Consider the following 19,021-nt stretch of genomic DNA (forward strand, 5'->3'; position numbering starts at 1 on the left):
TTCAGGGCAGGAGTGATCTTCCTACGCTCCTGCCCCGTGCAGATCATTCATAGGAAATGGCTGCCATGAGCTCCCGTTGTAATCTCAAGAAAACCTGCTAGACCACCAGGTAAGGCTTAAGGGATTTCCAGGGGAAAGCAGGAGGGAGGCGGGGAAGGTCTGGAATACAGCTTTAATTCTGGGGGGAAGCGGGGGATGGGTCAGAACCAGCCCAAATATTATTTGCGTTTTTTAAATATTGGCAGGCCAGCTCTGCCCCTAACCCCCATGAATATTGAGGGAGAAGTGTATTGTTACAAATGTCTACAATTAAAATTGGAGGGTGGCCTCTGTAAAATGCCATTTTTAAAAAATGGATCTGGGAGACTCAGTGAACCTGACATCAGGGCTAGGCAAATGGGAAAAACTATAATAAAGAAGAAAATAACTCAATATAGAGTCATGGCTCAATTAAACAGAGCCAATATGTATTTATACAAAGGAAGTTATTAATAAAAGTAGGCCAATGATATATTGTCAGGGTGGAGAAAAATTGATGATTTAAAAAAAAAAAAAACTTGTTTCTTGTTGCAAAGGATTTTTTGGATCCCAGTTCATTTACAAAAGATAGACAGTTCTAAGTCATTGGATCATCTGTTCTATTGTCCATTGATACTTAATTTTTGGAAGTCAATTTGGGGACAAATCAATGTTGTACATGCCGCTGTACCGGGCCATTGTGCGCCCTCACCTGGAGTACTGCATCCAGCACTGGTCGCCATACATGAAGAAGGACATGGTACTACTCGAAAAGGTCCTGAGAAGAGCGACTAAGATGGTTAAGGGTTTGGAGGAGCTGCCGTACAGCGAAAGATTAGAGAAACTGGGCCTCTTCTCCCTCGAACAGAGGAGATTGAGAGGGGACATGATCGAAACATTCAAGATACTGAAGGGGATAGACTTAGTAGATAAGAACAGGTTGTTCACCCTCTCCAAGGTAGGGAGAACAAGAGGGCACTCTCTAAAGTTGAAAGGGGATAGATTCCGAACGAACTAAACTAAACGTAAGGAAGTTCTTCTTTACCCAGAGAGTGGTAGAAAACTGGAACGCTCTTCTGGAGTCTGTCATAGGGGAAAACACCCTCCAGGGATTCAAGACAAAGTTAGACAAGTTCCTGCTGAACAAGAACGGGCACTGATAGGGTTAGTCTTGGTTAGGGTGCTGGTCTATGACCAGAGGGCTGCCACCTGAGCGGACTGCTGGGCATGATGGACCACTGGTCTAACCTAGCAGCGGCAATTCTTATGAAGCCATAATTTGTGGTACTCTATTATATATTAAACCTTCTTTGGACTGACATAAAAGCCAGTTGGTTACATGTAACTAGAAGAGTTATGATCGTCTGAATTACACTTTCTGGTGGGAAAACCTATATTCCAGTTACAAGTATGAAAGAATGAATGTGGAATGTTTGGGATATAGTAACGCATTCAAAATGGTGTGGAGCCCATTGACTGCATTTATTGAGTCACAATAACTGTCATGCACCTTTCCTTTTATTTGACTTCCTTATACATCCAGGGTGGGGAATGTAATATTGTTTGCTAAACTTAATTATCTATATCATTGAAATTAAATATGTACTTCTTCTATTAATTATGGGGAGGTGGGGGGAGAAAATGATTGTTTTTTAAATTATTTGTGTATTAAAGTGCATTCTGTGTAGTGTTTATGTTTAAATTCATTGTATGGCACTGTTAACATTTGAAAATTAATAAAGATTTATTTTAAAAAAAAATGTGGATTTTTTTTAATTTAAATTGTTTTTTGTTTTTTTTTAAATAAAAATGCTTTTTTGAGGAAAACTCTTAGAATTTTCTATTTAAGATACATTATAGTCCAAAAAGTTATTTCTCATGAAATGACAAGGGGGGAAGAGTGTAGTGCAGTGGTTAAAGCTACAGCCTCAATACCCACACTGCTCCTTATGTCCCTGGACAAGTCACTCCCCAATACACTGAATGTGAGCCTACCGGGACAGAAAGGGAATAATGCCCGAATACCTAAATAAATTCATGTAAACTATTCTGAACTCCCTTGGGAGAACGGTATAGAAAATTGAATGAATGAATAAATAATTTTAAAAAAGGATTAGTTTTAAAATTATGCTAATTATGTAGCATGCAATGTTTAAATTTTTGGGTAAATTAATTCCATTAATCCATTCATATTGTCATGAACATGATCTAAATTAAGTCCTTCGCAACAGTGATTTAAATCAAATCCACCCTGTATACTGTACTGTTATGTGGATTTTTATAGGGCATTTGACAAAGTACCTCATGAGAGACCCCTAAGGAAATTAAAAAGGCAGAGAATAGGAAGCAATGTCCTATTGTGGATTGTGAGCTGGTTAAAAACAGAAAACAAAGTAAGGAGAAAGCACAGTTACTTACCGTAACAGGTGTTATCCAGGGACAGCAGGCAGATATTCTTAACGTATGGGTGACGTCACCGACGGAGCCCCGGTACGGACCTTTTTAACTAGAAAGTTCTAGTTGGCCGCACCGCGCATGCGCGGGTGCCTTCCCGCCCGACGGAGGAGTGCGTGGTCTCCAGTTAAGATAAGCCAGCTAAGAAGCCAACCCGGGGAGGTGGGTGGGTCGTAAGAATATCTGCCTGCTGTCCCTGGATAACACCTGTTACGGTAAGTAACTGTGCTTTATCCCAGGACAAGCAGGCAGCATATTCTTAACGTATGGGTGACCTCCAAGCTAACAGAGAGGGAGGGGGGATGGTTGGCCATTAGGAAAATAAATTTTGTAACACAGATTGGCCGAAGTGTCCATCCCGTCTGGAGAAGGTATCCAGACAGTAGTGAGTAGTGAACGTGTGAACTGAAGACCAAGTGGCCGCCTTGCAGATTTCCTCAATAGGCGTGGAACGGAGGAAAGCCACAGAAGCAGCCATAGCTCTGACCCTGTGGGCCGTGACAGCTCCTTCCAGTGACAGGCCGGCCCGAGCATAACAGAACGCAATACAGGCAGCAAGCCAATTGGACAGCGTTCGTTTAGAGACAGGACGACCCAGACGGTTGGGATCGAAGGTCAGAAAAAGTTGAGGAGAGGATCGGTGAGCCCTGGTACGGTCAAGGTAGTATGCAAGGGCACGTTTACAATCCAGCGTGTGTAACGCCTGTTCCCCAGGATGAGAATGGGGTTTTGGAAAGAAGACAGGCAAAACAATAGATTGGTTGAGGTGAAAAGCCGAAACCACCTTGGGAAGGAATTTAGGATGGGTACGCAGAACCACCTTGTCATGGTGAAAAACAGTGAACGGTGGATCGGCGACCAGCGCATGCAGCTCACTGACCCTCCTGGCAGAGGTGATGGCAATGAGGAAAAGCACCTTCCATGTGAGAAGTTTGAGCGAAGTAGTAGCAAGAGGTTCAAAAGGAGGTTTCATGAGGGCTGACAAAACCACATTTAGGTCCCAGACGACAGGAGGAGGCTGTAGAGGTGGTTTGATGTTGAAGAGGCCTCTCATGAACCGGGAAACCAGAGGATGAGCCGTGAGAGGTTTTCCGAGGATAGGCTCATGAAAAGCAGTGATGGCACTGAGGTGGACTCTGATTGAGGTAGACTTGAGACCAGCCTCGGACAGAGAGAGCAGATAGTCCAGAATGGTCTCTACCGCCAATGAGGTGGGATTGTGATGATGCAGGAGGCACCAAGAGGAAAACCGGGTCCACTTCTGATGGTAACATTGGAGCGTGGAGGGTTTCCTGGAGGCATCCAGAATGCGACGGACAGGCTGAGACAGGGTATCTGGAGAGGTCAGCCCGAGAGAAACCAAGCAGTCAGGTGGAGGGAAGACAGATTGGGGTGCAGTAGAGACTGATGCTGCTGTGTAAGCAGAGTAGGAAACACAGGAAGAGGAATGGGCTCCCTGGAGCTGAGCTGGAGCAGGAGGGAGAACCAGTGCTGTCGGGGCCACCGGGGGGCGATGAGAATCATGGTGGCCCTGTCCTTGCGGAGCTTGAACAAGGTCCGCGACATCAGAGGGAGTGGAGGAAAGGCATAGAGGAACCGATCCGTCCAGTCGAGTAGGAATGCATCTGGGGTCAGACGATGCGGAGAGAAGAGTCTGGAGCAGAACTGGGGCAGCTGATGGTTGTGAGGAGCTGCAAATAGGTCCACTTGCGGGGTGCCCCAGCGAGCAAAAATGGAGTGGAGAGTAGGAGGGTCCAGGGTCCACTCGTGAGGTTGCAGGATGCGGCTGAGCTGGTCGGCCAGGGAGTTCTGTTCGCCCTGGATATAGACAGCCCTGAGGGACAGATTGTGGGCTATGGCCCAGGTCCAGATTCGGAGGGCCTCCTGACAAAGGGGACGAGATCCGGTGCCGCCTTGCTTGTTGATGTAGTACATGGCGACTTGGTTGTCCGTGCACAGGAGAAGAACCTGAGGGTAGAGGAGATGCTGGAAAGCCTTGAGAGCATAAAACATGGCTCTGAGCTCCAGGAAGTTGATGTGATGTTGACGCTCCTGAGGGGTCCAAAGTCCCTGGGTGCGGAGATCGCCCAAGTGGGCCCCCCAGGCATAGGGGGAAGCATCCGTGGTTATGACCATGGAATGAGGAGGCGGATGGAAGAGAAGTCCCCTGGAGAGATTTGAGGAGTTCAACCACCATTGAAGAGATTGCTGAAGAGACGATGTCACAGAGATGGGATGAGAAAGAAGATTCATGGTCTGTGACCATTGGTTGGCAAGGGTCCATTGAGGTATCCTGAGGTGGAGTCGTGCCAGAGGAGTCACATGGACTGTTGAGGCCATGTGGCCTAGAAGGACCATCATCTGGCGAGCAGGGATGGATGGATGAAGGAGCACCTGCCGGCAAAGGTGAAGTAGCGTCCGGTGCCGGTCGGCAGGAAGGAACGCCCTCATCTGATTGGTATCGAGAACTGCTCCGATGAACTGCAGGCGCTGCGTAGGAAGCAGATGTGACTTGGGATAATTGATCTCGAACCCCAAGAGATGGAGGAAAGAGATGGTTTGATGAGTGGCTTGCAGCACAAGCGGAGATGTAGGTGCTTTCACCAACCAATCGTCCAAGTATGGGAACACTTGTAGGTTGTGGGACCTGAGAAAAGCCGCTACCACAATCAGGCACTTGGTGAACACCCTGGGTGATGATGCGAGACCAAAGGGCAGCACCTTGTACTGATAGTGGTGATTTTGTATCTGGAATCGGAGGTAGCGACGCGAAGCCTGATGGATTGGGATGTGAGTGTAGGCCTCCTTGAGGTCCAGGGAACATAGCCAGTCGTGTTGAGATAGAAGAGGATAAAGCGTGGCCAGGGAGAGCATTCTGAACTTTTCTTTGACCAAACACTTGTTGAGGTTCCTGAGGTCCAAGATGGGCCGAAGATCTCCCGTTTTCTTGGGTACCAGGAAGTATCGGGAGTAAAATCCCTGACCCCTTTGGTCTGGAGGAACTTCTTCGATGGCATTGAGGAGGAGGAGGGATTGGACCTCCCTGAGCAGGAGAGGAGTTTGGGAGGAGTGAGAAGCAGACTCTACGGGAGGATGATCTATGGGAAGAGTCTGGAACCTTAGTGAGTATCCGTGGCGGATGATGTTGAGAACCCACAGGTCTGATGTGATGGCCTCCCAGCGTTGGAGAAAGATGGTGAGGCGGCCTCCGATAGGTTGAGGAAGAGGCATCGAAGGGTGGAGACTGGCTATGCCCTGGAGAAAGGAGTCAAAAGGGCTGAGGAGGTTTAGTCTGAGGGAGAGGCTTGGTCGCCTGGTGAGACTGAGAGCGAGCCTGAGTGTGCTGTTGTTGGCGAGGACGGCAAGATTGTTGCTGAGGAGGATTCAGCGGCCTGGCAGAGAATCGACGTTGATAAGAGGACTGAGGCCTGTATGGTCGTGCCGGTGGAGTTTTCTTTTTGGGTTTAATGAGGGTGTCCCATCTGGTCTCATGGGCCGAAAGTTTTTGTGTTGTGGTATCAAGAGACTCCCCAAAAAGTTCGTCACCAAGACAGGGCGCGTTGGCGAGACGGTCCTGGTGGTTTACATCAGACACCCTCAGCCAGGCTAGGCGTCGCATGGCCACAGCCAGTGCGGAGGCTCGTGAAGTAAGCTCGAAGGAGTCGTAAATCGAGCGCACCATGAACTTTCTGAGCTGAAGGAGGTTGGAAATCTGCTGTTGGAAGAGTGGGACCTTACGCTCAGGTATATATTTTTCTAGAGCAGAAAGTTGTTGGACCAGGTGTTTCATATAAAATGAAAAATGAAAGGTGTAATTGTTGGCTCTATTAGCCAGCATGGCATTCTGGTACAGGCGCTTTCCAAATTTGTCCCTTGTCTTTCCCTCTCTGCCAGGAGGGGTGGAGGCATAAACGCTGGAGCCTTGAGATTTTTTTGAGAGTGGACTCTACAAGGAGGCTCTCATGGGGCAATTGGGGTTTGTCAAATCCCGGAATAGGGATGACCCGGTATAAGCTGTCCAGTTTTTTAGGGGCACCTGGAACAGTCAATGGAGTCTCCAAATTTTTATAAAATGTTTCCCGGAGGATATCATGTACAGGAAGTTTAAGAAACTCCTTGGGAGGTTGGTCGAAGTCCAAAGCTTCTAAAAAGGCCTGGGACTTCTTAGAGTCGGACTCAAGGGGGATGGAGAGAGCCGCTGACATCTCCCGAAGGAACTTCGTGAAGGAGGATTGCTCAGGCTTAGAAGTGGTTTCAGCCATGGAGGGTTCCTCATCTGTAGAAGAGGCATCCTCCTCGGTACCGAGTGGGGATTGTTCCCATAGGTCTGGGTCCCTGATAGCCGGTTCAGTATGGCGGGTTTTAGAAAGGGACTTGCCAGATCGCATGGATACGGTGCCGGGGGATGAAGACCGGCGTCGATCTCTGTCCCTGGAGGAATGGTGCCGATCCCGATCCCGAGACGACCGGCGTCGATCTGGGGCCTGGGAAGGGTCCTCTGCCGAGCAAGTCTGAAGTGCAGGCTGAGCAGATAAGACCGGCATGGATGTGTTCAACGGTACCGAGGGGGTGGATACCGGTGGAGCGGTGCGAAGCTCGGGCTGGACCGGTACCAGAAGGAGCGGTGCCAGTAAGGTTGGAAGGAGCTGTTGGAGTTGCTTCTGTAGCTGCTCCTGAAGCTTGTCCTGGAGGATGGCCGAGATTCGGTCCTCCAATGGGGGCACCGGTACCGCTTTAGATTTCTTCGGTACCATAGGTGCTGCTCGACGCTCCGGCGATGAGGAGGCCGATGACGAGGCACTCACCGTGATCGGAGCGGAGCGTTTACGGGAGCGGCGGGACGTCGGAAGAACCGGGGTCACCGCTGTAGCTGGAGGTCGCTCAAGGAAAGTGGAAGGCTTCTTAGCCGGCTTACCTGGCGCTATCGACCCCGAAGGAGGATCAGGCGGTGTCGATGTGGTCGGTGCCGATTTAGGCGGTGCCGTCGACGTCGGGGCCTGATCCATGGTAGAACCGGTACCGAAAAGAATATTTTGTTGTATTTGCCGGTTCTTAAGAGTGCGTTTCTTGAGAGTAGCACAGCGGGTGCAGGTGTCAGCCCGATGCTCTGGACCCAAACACTGAAGGCACCAGTTGTGTGGGTCAGTTAAAGAGATCGGGCGTGCACACCGCTGGCACTTCTTGAAGCCCGGTTGAGGGGGCATGAAGGGAAACACGGCCTCCGCGAAATCAAACCCGGAGGCTTGGATGATTACAACAGGCCCCGCCGGGGCCGGCTGCAAAAATAAGGAAAAAGACACGAAAAGAATTTTTTTTTTTTTTTTTAGAAGAATGAAGTCGAAAGACAAAAATAGAACCAAAATTGGATCAAAAATCGCGAGCGGGAAGGCAAATTGAGAGTTTTCAACGGCCGTTGAAAAGCACATGCGTCTTCTTCGCTCCGCGGAAACGAAGAAACTGGAGACCACGCACTCCTCCGTCGGGCGGGAAGGCACCCGCGCATGCGCGGTGCGGCCAACTAGAACTTTCTAGTTAAAAAGGTCCGTACCGGGGCTCCGTCGGTGACGTCACCCATACGTTAAGAATATGCTGCCTGCTTGTTCTGGGATAAAGGGCAATTTTCTCAATAGGGGAAGGTAAATAAAAACAGTATAGATCCCTGGAATATGCCATTAATATGTTTATAAATTATCTGGAAATGGAAATAGTTGGTAAAGTCATCAACTACTACTACTACTGATCATTTCCATAGCACTACTAGATATACACAGCACTGTACACGTTACTGTAGGTGGAGGTACTTTTTCTATCCCTAGTGGGCTTGCAATCTATGTTTTTTGTACCTGGGGCAATAGAGGATTCAGTGACTTGCCCAGGGTCACAAGGAGGTGTGGTGGGAATTGAACCCAGTTCCCCAGGATCTCAGTCCATTTCACTAACTATTAAGCTACCTCTCTACTCCAAATTTAAAGATGATATTATTCAAAATACATTATGAGAAATTGCAGGATTTTGGAAGACTGGGCATCTACATGGCAGATAACTTTTATTGTACACATGTGCAAACTGATGCACTTAAGTGAGAATAATCCTGATGCTAGGTTCCGCATTAGAATTCAGAAGGATTTAAGCATCATCATAGAAATGTTAACATTTTTTTTTCTCAGTGTGTAGCATTCATCATTTTGTCTGCCCCTCTCTGTACTTTTTCTAATTCTACTATATTTTTGAGAGGCAACCAGTGGTGGGAAACAAGGGAAGGGTCTCCGCAAAAGACACCAGCAGCAAAATTCAGCGAGGCCCATCAGATGAAGAGCCATATGATCTCTTCATTTGTTGGTTCTCGCCATAGATTTTTGCAACCAGAACTGCACACAGCACTTAAGATGTAGTCACACTATGAAGCAATATTCTGAATTCCTTTTGAATAATTCCTAACACTGTGTGTGGCACTGGTGCACAGAGTTGAGGATTTCAACACTGTGCACATAAAGTCTCCAAGATACTGTCCTGGTAGTAATTATTAGGAAAAGAATGGAGAATATCATAATGCCTTTATATTGCTTCATAATGTGATTGCACCTTAAGTATTTCTTGTATGTAATCTGGTCATTGCATCTAAAAAAAGATATAGTGGAATAAGAAAAGGTATACAGAAAGGTGACCAAAAGGATAAAATGGTAGAAAGCTCTCCTAAGAAAGGAGAGGCTAACGGGGCTAGGGATCTTAAGTTTGGAAAAGATATGGCTCAGGGGAAATATGACAGAAGTCTCTATAATCATGAATGGAGTAGAATGCAAATCAGTAAATTCTTGCAAAAGGTGTAAAGACTAGAAAAATGTCATGAAGTTACTAAATAAATTGGAGAAAACTTTTTTTTTTCCACTCAGTGTAGGGGCTCTGGAATTTGTTGTTGGAATAAAAGCAATTAGCATAGCTGGGTTAAAAAATAAATTTAAAAAAAATAAAAGTTTGGATAACTTTCTGGAAAAGTCCTTAAGTCATTATTAAGGTGGCATTGGGGAAATCCACTGCTTATCCTGGATATGGAATTGATTGGAGATATAGAGAATATCACCTTGCGTGGGGACACGGTATTGTTAGGTGACTTCAACATGCCTGATGTAGATTGGGGCACACTTACCGCTGCTTCTGGCAGCAGCAGGAAGCTATTAAACTCGTTGAAGGGAGCAAGTCTCAGGCAATTGGTATTGGACCCAACGAGGGATCAGGCAATACTGGACCTTTTGCTTACCAATGGTGAAAGTGTCACAGAGGTCTCGGTGGGAGACACATTGGCCTCAAGCGACCATAACATGATATGGTTCAATCTTGGAAAAGGCTCCACTAAACATGCCACACTGACCAAGGTCCTCAAATTCAAGAACACAAACTTCCAAGAGATGAGTGACTTTGTTCACCAGATGCTACAAAACCAAGCAGAAACCGATAGTGTGGATGAAATGTGGTCGACTCTGAAAGCCACCATACAGGAAGCGACAAACCGTTATGTTAAGCTAGTAAGTAAACACCGTAGAAACAATAAACCACAGTGGTTCACTGCGGAGATCTCAGACCTCATCAAAGAAAAAAAAAAAGCATTCATCTCTTACAAACAATCAAGGGAACAGGACTCCAGGGCAGAATATCTGACCAAGTCAAAAGCCGTCAAAACAGCAGTCAGGGAGGCTAAATTAAACATGGAGGAATCTCTAGCAAAGAACATCCAGAAGGGAGATAAATCATTCTTCAGGTATATCAGCAACAGAAGTAAAAACTCAGGGGGAATAGTACGTCTAAGGAAACCAGACGGAGACTATGTGGAAAAGGACTCAGAAAAAGCCCAACTGTTAAATGAATACTTCTGCTCTGTCTTCACCCGAGAAGCTCCAGGGCATGGCCCTCAGTTACAGACAAGGGCTGACTCAGTTGACCCATTTAGCGATTTCAAATTTACGCCCAACAGTGTCCACGTTGAGCTGTCCAAGCTCAAGGTTTACAAGGCAATGGGACCGGACAACCTGCACCCCAGAGTACTCAGGGAGTTGAGCGATGTCTTGGCGGAGCCGCTGTCGGCGCTTTTCAACCTCTCTCTTAGTTCAGGTAGCGTCCCGTTGGACTGGAGGAAGGCTAACGTCATTCCACTCCACAAGAAAGGCCCCAAGACAGAAGCGGCAAACTACAGACCAGTGAGTCTCACATCAATAGTGAGCAAACTAATGGAAACTCTTATCAAACACCAATTAGATACGATCCTGAATGAAGAGAACCTACGGGATCCCCGTCAACATGGATTTACTAAGGGGAGATCCTGCCAATCCAACCTGATCAGCTTCTTTAACTGGGTGACGGGGAAGCTAGATGTTGGAGAGTCCCTGGACATCGTATACCTGGACTTTAGCAAAGCATTCGATAGCGTGCCTCATCGCAGGTTACTAAGCAAGATGAGTTCCATAGGATTGGGCGACACATTGACGAAGTGGGTTGGGAACTGGCTTGGAGGTAGGGTTCAAAGGGTAATGGTGAATGGAACCCCCTCTGAAATGACGGAGGTGATCAGTGGAGTACCCCAGGGCTCTGTCTTGGGCCCAATACTATTCAATATCTTTATAAGGGACTTGGCAGAAGGGCTCCGAGGTAAGATAACATTATTTGCCGATGACGCCAAACTAAGCAATGTAGTGGGCAAAAGCACAATAGATAAAAATTCAATGCCCGACAATATGATGCATGATCTACTCTTACTAGAGAGCTGGTCTAAGACATGGCAGCTCAGCTTCAATGCCAAAAAATGCAAAGTTATGCACCTGGGTACCCAAAATCCATGCAGGACTTATACCCTTAATGGCGAGATCCTAACAAGAACAGTTGCAGAACGAGACTTAGGGGTGATCGTCAGTGAGGACATGAAGGCTGCCAATCAAGTGGAGCAAGCTTCTTCCAAGGCAAGACAAATCATAGGTTGCATACGCAGGGGTTTCGTCAGCCGTAAGCCCGAAGTCATTATGCCTTTGTATAGATCCATGGTGAGACCGCACCTGGAATACTGCGTGCAATTCTGGAGGCCACATTACCGTAAGGATGTGCTGAGGCTGGAATCGGTCCAGAGAATGGCCACCCGGATGGTCTCGGGACTGAAGGATCTCCCGTACGAAGAACGGTTAGATAAATTACAGCTATATTCGCTCGAGGAGCGCAGGGAGAGGGGAGACATGATCGAGACGTTCAAGTATCTCACGGGCCGCATCGAGGTAGAAGAAGATATCTTCTTTTTCAGGGGTCCCACGGCAACAAGAGGACACCCGTGGAAAATCAGAGGCGGGAAACTGCACGGTGACACCAGGAAATTCTTTTTCACCGAAAGGGTGGTGGATCGCTGGAATGGTCTTCCACTTCAGGTGATTGAGGCCAACAGCGTGCCTGATTTTAAGACCAAATGGGATCGACACGTGGGTTCTATTCGCAAAGTAAAGGCAGGGGAGGGTCATTAGGGTGGGCAGACTGGATGGGCCTTGGCCCTTATCTGCCGTCGATTTCTATGTTTCTATATCCCTGAGGATAAGAAGCATGGGATTCTGCCAGGTGCTTAGGACTTGGATTGGGCTTAAATTTTATGTTACTTGCATACAAACATAAAAAAAATATACTTTTACTAATACAGTAGCACTGGGCTATGTTCCCTCTAAGCTGAGCACAGGAGCAATCGCTCATATATTCTAGGAGCGTTGCTCACAGATTTTACATGGTTGCTCACAAAAATACTTGCAAATCTGGAAAATTGTTGGCTTTTATTACTTGTTGCTCACAAGAGAAAAAATCTGCACGCACCCGGTCAATCCTTATAGGGAGCATTGGTACTAGGACATTTTGGCATTTTACATTGTTGATTATCAGATGATGCATTGCTCAGAATTAAGACAACGAGTTCTATACTGGTAATCTCCTCAGCTTTACACTAGGTAATGCCTGAAAAGTAGCCTACATAATTGCTACCAAGATAACCAGCTGAAGAAATGAAAGAGGTGATATTGGGAAAATGACTTCTAAACCCTTGAAAAGATCAAATATGTGGTGTTAATTGCTGTTTTAAAGGCCTGCAAGATCCTAATCAAGGTAGATGAAAAATTTGCCTACATGCTACATCAGTTACATAGTAACATAGTAGACGACGGCAGATAAAGACCCGAATGGTCCATCCAGTCTGCCCAACCTGATTCAATTTAAAAATTTTTTTTTTTTTTTTTTTTCTTCTTAGCTATTTCTGGGCGAGAATCCAAAGCTTTACCCGGTACTGTGCTTGGGTTCCAACTGCCGAAATCTCTGTTAAGACTTACTCCAGCCCATCTACACCCTCCCAGCCATTGAAGCCCTCCCCTGCCCATCCTCCTCCAAACGGCCATACACAGACACAGACCGTACAAGTCTGCCCAGTAACTGGCCTAGTTCAATCTTTAATATTATTTTCTGATTCTAAATCTTCTGTGTTCATCCCACGCTTCTTTGAACTCAGTCACAGTTTTACTCTCCACCACCTCTCTCGGGAGCGCATTCCAGGCATCCACCACCCTCTCCGTAAAGTAGAATTTCCTAACATTGCCCCTGAATCTACCACCCCTCAACCTCAAATTATGTCCTCTGGTTTTACCATTTTCCTTTCTCTGGAAAAGATTTTGTTCTACGTTAATACCCTTTAAGTATTTGAACGTCTGAATCATATCTCCCCTGTCTCTCCTTTCCTCTAGGGTATACATATTCAGGGCTTCCAGTCTCTCCTCATATGTCTTCTGGTGCAAGCCTCCTATCATTTTCGTCGCCCTCCTCTGGACCGCCTCAAGTCTTCTTACGTCTTTCGCCAGATACGGTCTCCAAAACTGAACACAATACTCCAAGTGGGGCCTCACCAATGACCTGTACAGGGGCATCAACACCTTCTTTCTTCTACTGACTACGCCTCTCTTTATACAGCCCAGAATCCTTCTGGCAGCAGCCACTGCCTTGTCACACTGTTTTTTCACCTTTAGATCTTCGGACACTATCACCCCAAGGTCCCTCTCCCCGTCCGTGCATATCAGCTTCTCTCCTCCCAGCATATACGGTTCCTTCCTATTATTAATCCCCAAATGCATTACTCTGCATTTCTTTGCATTGAATTTTAGTTGCCAGGCATTAGACCATTCCTCTAACTTTTGCAGATCCTTTTTCATATTTTCCACTCCCTCTTCGGTGTCTACTCTGTTACAAATCTTGGTATCATCTGCAAAAAGGCACACTTTTCCTTCTAACCCTTCAGCAATGTCACTTACATACATATTGAACAGGATTGTATATTTTAAAAGATATACTGGCAGATTGAGGATTGCATTTTGATGCCCTGGAAGGAGCAGCGGGTATATTTTGAAATTACAAAAGGAAATTTATTTCAAGAACAATATTTGTGCTATACTGATTAAAGCAAAACAACTGCTGTGAGCAAGGATATATATGTCCCAATCAAAGATATCTCCTAAATACATGAAACAAAATTGCAGAAGGATATGAGAGAGAGAATATGGCTGCTTCTATTGCATCAAGGCCTGCATAGAGGGTAAATCTTGCTGCAGACTTCCCTCTAGTCCAGGGGCCTATGATACCCAGGCATACTGTTAGAGCAAGAGAAGTGAATTTGGATCTGCCAAATACTTGCACACTGGATGACTACCTTCAGGAGAGAGATGCAGATCTCAATAGTCCTGACTCAGAATAACTTTTCTTTATGTTCTTATACAAATAAAAAAAAACTACTTAAGACCTCATGACTAGCAATTATACTGGTCAGTTCACTGGCCTCTACTCAACACTGTCCAAGATTTACACAAACCTGTATCGAGTAGCTACCTCAGCTTTCAGCATAAGTAAGAGCACAGAGGTCACATTTTCACACAGAGCAAGAGCTGCCCCACTAATCTATGTTTTGTAAATGTAAGATAGAGAATGACATGGGGATAAATTTTTCCCCGGCGAGTTCTTTACCTGTCCCATTCCTGCAAGCTCTGTCCTCATCTGCACAAGCCTCAAACACTTTAAAATCATAAGTGTTTGAGGCTTATGCAGTTAAGGCAGAGCTTACAGGAATGGGGCAGGGACAACGACAGCAACAAATCTCCCAGGAACGGGACGGGAAAATTGAGTTCCTGCGGGGACAGGGAAAAATTTGTCCCCATATCATTCTCTAATGTAAGACTTCTGGTTCAAGTGTTGTTACACTGCCACCTTCCATTAAGCACTGCCCAGAGATTACTCACAGCATTTGAAAAGAACTCACATTAGAAATATAACCTGGACGTTAATTTCAGTTTACAAATAATTCTAAGCCTGGAGAGATTAAAGTGATCTGCTGTTTTATTTAAACAATCCCAGTAGCATGTTAAAAAGATTCCATTCAATATTTCTAAATGATTTTGTTCTCTATAAGGTGCCAGCACGTTCACAAGAGTTCCCCCATTCTTAGCAAGGAATGAACATAAAATTATCCAGCTATGTCACAAAACCAGCTTCACCCCCTGTGGAGGCAGTGCAGCAGAGGGATTCCAGAAGAAATTGTGGTACATGGCCCCCACCTAAAGGCCTGAGATGATTCAGTAAGACGTGGGAATATAGAGAACAGAAATCCCTGAGTAGATGGGAATGAAGACTCTTCATACCAGATCCTAGTCCTAGTTCCAACTTTATTGAAGCCCCAAGGGAGCAGAAGGAAATTGCCAAAGCTCTCCCACCCAAAAAAAGATTAAAATTAAATTTGTCACACTCTTCCTGCTTCTGATATCTACTTGTATACATACCCCCAGAGCAGGGTAATAAAATCTGAGAAGAGAGAAAAGAACAGGAGTAAAACAGCTTTTTATAGTTAGCTATGATGGAAATATGAGACTCTGACTATATGAGATGGACTTAAGAGCTCTTAGGAAAGGTGGTAATAATTGATCTAGATAAACAAGACAGTAAGTGCACACCTGGTACCAAGCTGAATGGAATGCTAGACCAATGACAGGATTCAGAACTGGGTTCTTAACCCAGTCCTTGGGGCATACCTTGCCAGTCAGGCAGTGGCGTAGTTAAGTGTGTGTGTGGGGGGGGGGGGGCACGGACCACTCCGGACGCCGTCTTGGTGGGGGCACCAGCACCTGTTTGCCCCCCCCTCCCATGCACATTCACGCCCTCCATTCCCCGCCCCCCCTCTTTACCTTTTCGCTAGCGTGAGCACCTAACTCCAGCCTGTTGTTCGCGTTGGCCTGGTTAACTCCGAGCTCATTTCTGGGTCGCAGGGCCAGGAAGTGCCATCAGAGGGAAAGCAGCAGGTCAGAGAAGCTGTTTGTGCTGGTAAAGATTTAAAGAGGTACAAGGGTGCGGTACGAGTGTGGCGTGAGGAGTGCGAAAGGAGCAGGAGGGGAAGCGAAGGAGGCGCCACCACCCCAGGCACCTCCTACCCTCACTACGCCACTGCAGTCAGGTTTCCAGGATATTCACAATGCATACGCATTAGATTGATTTGCATACCAAGGAGGCAGTGTATGTAAATCCCTCATGAATATTCATTGTGGATAACCTGAAAATCTGACTGGCTAGGTGTGCTCGAGAAGCACTGGCTTAGATGGATGTCTGTTTCACTGGGTTGGATGAAGGGCTGGAAACAGGTAGATCAGATTGCAAGGGGTGGTAACTGGTTAAATGGACGTATACCTGTCAGGCCAGTTAAAGAGCTTAGGTACATTAGTCAGATTGGATGACGTGGTTGGAGACAACAGCTAGGTCAAGGCTACTCTATTCCAGTACTCGAGATCCACAGGCAGGCCAGGTTTTCAGGAGGATTCAGTGACTTGCCCAGGGTCACCCAACTCGGGGTTATTCAATTCCAGTCCTCGACATCCATAGGCAGGCCAGGTTTTCAGGATGTGCACAATGAATATGCATGAACAGATCTGTATGTACTGTATACTTGGTATATAAATCTCTCTTATTCATATTCATTGTGGATATCCTGAAAACCTGGCCTGCCAATGGATGTCGAGGACTGGAATTGAATAACCCCAAGTTGGGTGTATGGATCACTGGGGCAGTAGGCAGCTCAGGTGACAGTTAGGGAGAACACTAATTTCCTTTCACAAGTGTTGGTATATGAGAAGGGCAACATGATACAAAACCAGATCTATAGAACTAGTACCCATATGACTTTTGCCTGAAGTCCAAAATGTGCTGGGCCTGTGTATAGGAACTGTGTGATATATAAAGCAAATTGAAAGAGATGGCCCATACTCCCTTGTTAAATGCATGGGTTAAAGAATAAAATAACTTATTTTAAAATCAAACTAATGAAAACTGCTTCTGTCATTACTCTACGCAGTACTATGCACACTCAAGAATTTCACACTGCTGGAAGCTTCTTTTCTTCCTATCTTTTCCTTATTTGTAAAGGACAGGTTGATGCATGTAAACAACTAATTGGTATTACTGGAGGGAGAAATATGAAAAATGAGGTAGATAGAAATAAAGAAATATATGGGGAAAAAAATGCCAAAAGGAGTCTAAGAATACAGATATACAGAGTGTTTCCGGAGTTGTTTCCAGCAGAAGTCCCACCCATGTGAGACTGAATGTAAATAATGAAGGAAAGCTGGACACCAAGACGGAGCCACACTGCAACTCTACAGCCTGAGGTCACTCATGGAATTTAAACACATCAGGGCCTCTCATGGCGCCAATCTGATAGGTCTACAAAAGTTTATGGCAGCCAATGCTACCCTGACTCCACTGGGAGGTCAAACCATCAAGCAGAACGTGGGCAGGCAGCCAAGGTACGAGTGTAAGACAATGCAAGGAAAACGCATGTCACTGCCCCTGGACCTGCCTTCCGGCCTTTCAAAGAACTCAAATTCCACTCATCTCGCAAGGTTCCTTCACTGCCAAAGAAACTTCCTAATTAATTTCTTTTTAAGTGAGACAGCAGGATCCTTTCCAGTTCTGTTTCAAGAAAAACAACTTAAGAGACTTGGCAGAACGCTGCTACATATGTCTATGATGCATCCAAAACAAGAAACGATTCAAGAGAGCACATTAGTGACTCCAGGCACTAGTGCATCAATCCCACTGTGCTCAAAACTTGAATGAACTCTGGCACTTGTGAGGGGAGAGCTTGATGTGTTCAAAAACCAAGTGTAAATTTGGTGCCAGAGAAGGAACAGGAACAGAGCCGACACAAGCTGTCAACTTTGAGAAAAACTGGGACAGATATACATCCTCCTTCAGTACCTGAGTTTAAAGAACTGAAGGGGCTCTCTTTTCCAAACTATTTTGGCGGAGGTTGCTCTGCAGGGTAGTAGGAATGAGGCTCCATAAACTGTGAGATTTATAACTACTCCCAGCTATTGCTTTCATACCCCACCTCCCCCCATATCTTCAAAACCATTATTGTCATTTTTTCAAAGTCTACATATGAAAACTCAAACATAAACACTAGAGAGGAGAGAAAGAGAATATGTCAGTCTTGGACCAGGGACTAAGGAACATGCTAGTCTCAGCTCAATGTGGTCGTGGTGGTGGGGGGAGGTGAGGGGGGATCAGTTCTGTGCTTATCTCAACCTGCTGCTAGGTAGGAGGCTATGAAAACAGCAGTATGCCAATCCCAGTCTGTGGGGGTGGAGGGACATAAAATGTACCAGTCATTAATTGTGGGGACGATGTAAGGGCAAAAAATTACAAATCTTGGTCTGGTCCGCAAGTCCAAAGTTTAATGTGGCCAGCAGTGTTTGTGTGCACCACAGAGATAAACAATGATCTGTTTTTAGCCGAGGCATGCTGACTGGAGTAGAAGGGGCTGAGTAACGAGGAAAAATGAGGGAAAATGATCCCGGCTGTCCATCTTCTCTATTGGGATAATGATTGATCAAGCAGTTTCAAGACACCACCTACAAGATGGAGACTTCCTGTAACAAGCACCTGGATAGAAGCAGCTTCCTGCAGTAGGACTGCCCCACTGCTAACCACAGGATGCTGGTGCAGGGCTTTGGTTACCAGCAAACAATGGAAGGCCGGGTCTCTGCCCTGTGTCACCCACTGCAGTGCCTGTGAGATACTTGGAAACACCAGTGAACTAGAATTTAACAGGCGTTCTGTGACAGGTACCATGAGTAGCCCACGTCCACGGAGGCTGGCTTTCTTCATAAGGCTCTCTTCTAGCTCGACGGGGGCTTTAGGCCAGAAATCCAGTCCAACTTTCTCTTCCATCAGTTGGTTCCAATGCCTCTGGTTATCCAAGCAGCGACTGAGAACATTTTCCAATGTCACATTAAAATTCTGCTGATCTGAAAAGAAAGAAAAAAAAAATTAAAACAGAACAAAGTAGTGTGCTGCTATATATTTTAATGAAGCAAAAATGTTAAAAAAAAAAAAAAAAAAGTGCTAAGGTATTCAAAATCATGATACATGCTCAGACCTGTAAGCTGACCCTTTCTCTGTCTAGTTTCTATTACCTCCTTTCCACCTGGTCTCTTCTTCAGCTCTCTTCAATTACTAATTC

The 19,021-nt window shown here is 46.0% G+C and overlaps 1 protein-coding gene across 1 annotated transcript in view; it reads right to left on the reverse strand.

Moving 5' to 3' along the window:
* Window positions 1-14,832: 14,832 nt before the first annotated feature.
* FPGS (folylpolyglutamate synthase) overlaps window positions 14,833-19,021 on the reverse strand; it is an 86,773-nt gene continuing 82,584 nt past the window's right edge. Inside the window, 1 exon segment of the mRNA XM_033960064.1 lies at window positions 14,833-18,806. Coding sequence (XP_033815955.1) covers window positions 18,370-18,806 — 437 coding nt within the window. The 3' untranslated portion in view covers window positions 14,833-18,369.

This window comes from Geotrypetes seraphini, chromosome 10, assembly GCF_902459505.1.
Source record: "Geotrypetes seraphini chromosome 10, aGeoSer1.1, whole genome shotgun sequence".
In the NCBI taxonomy this organism is placed as follows: Eukaryota; Metazoa; Chordata; class Amphibia; order Gymnophiona; family Dermophiidae; genus Geotrypetes; species Geotrypetes seraphini.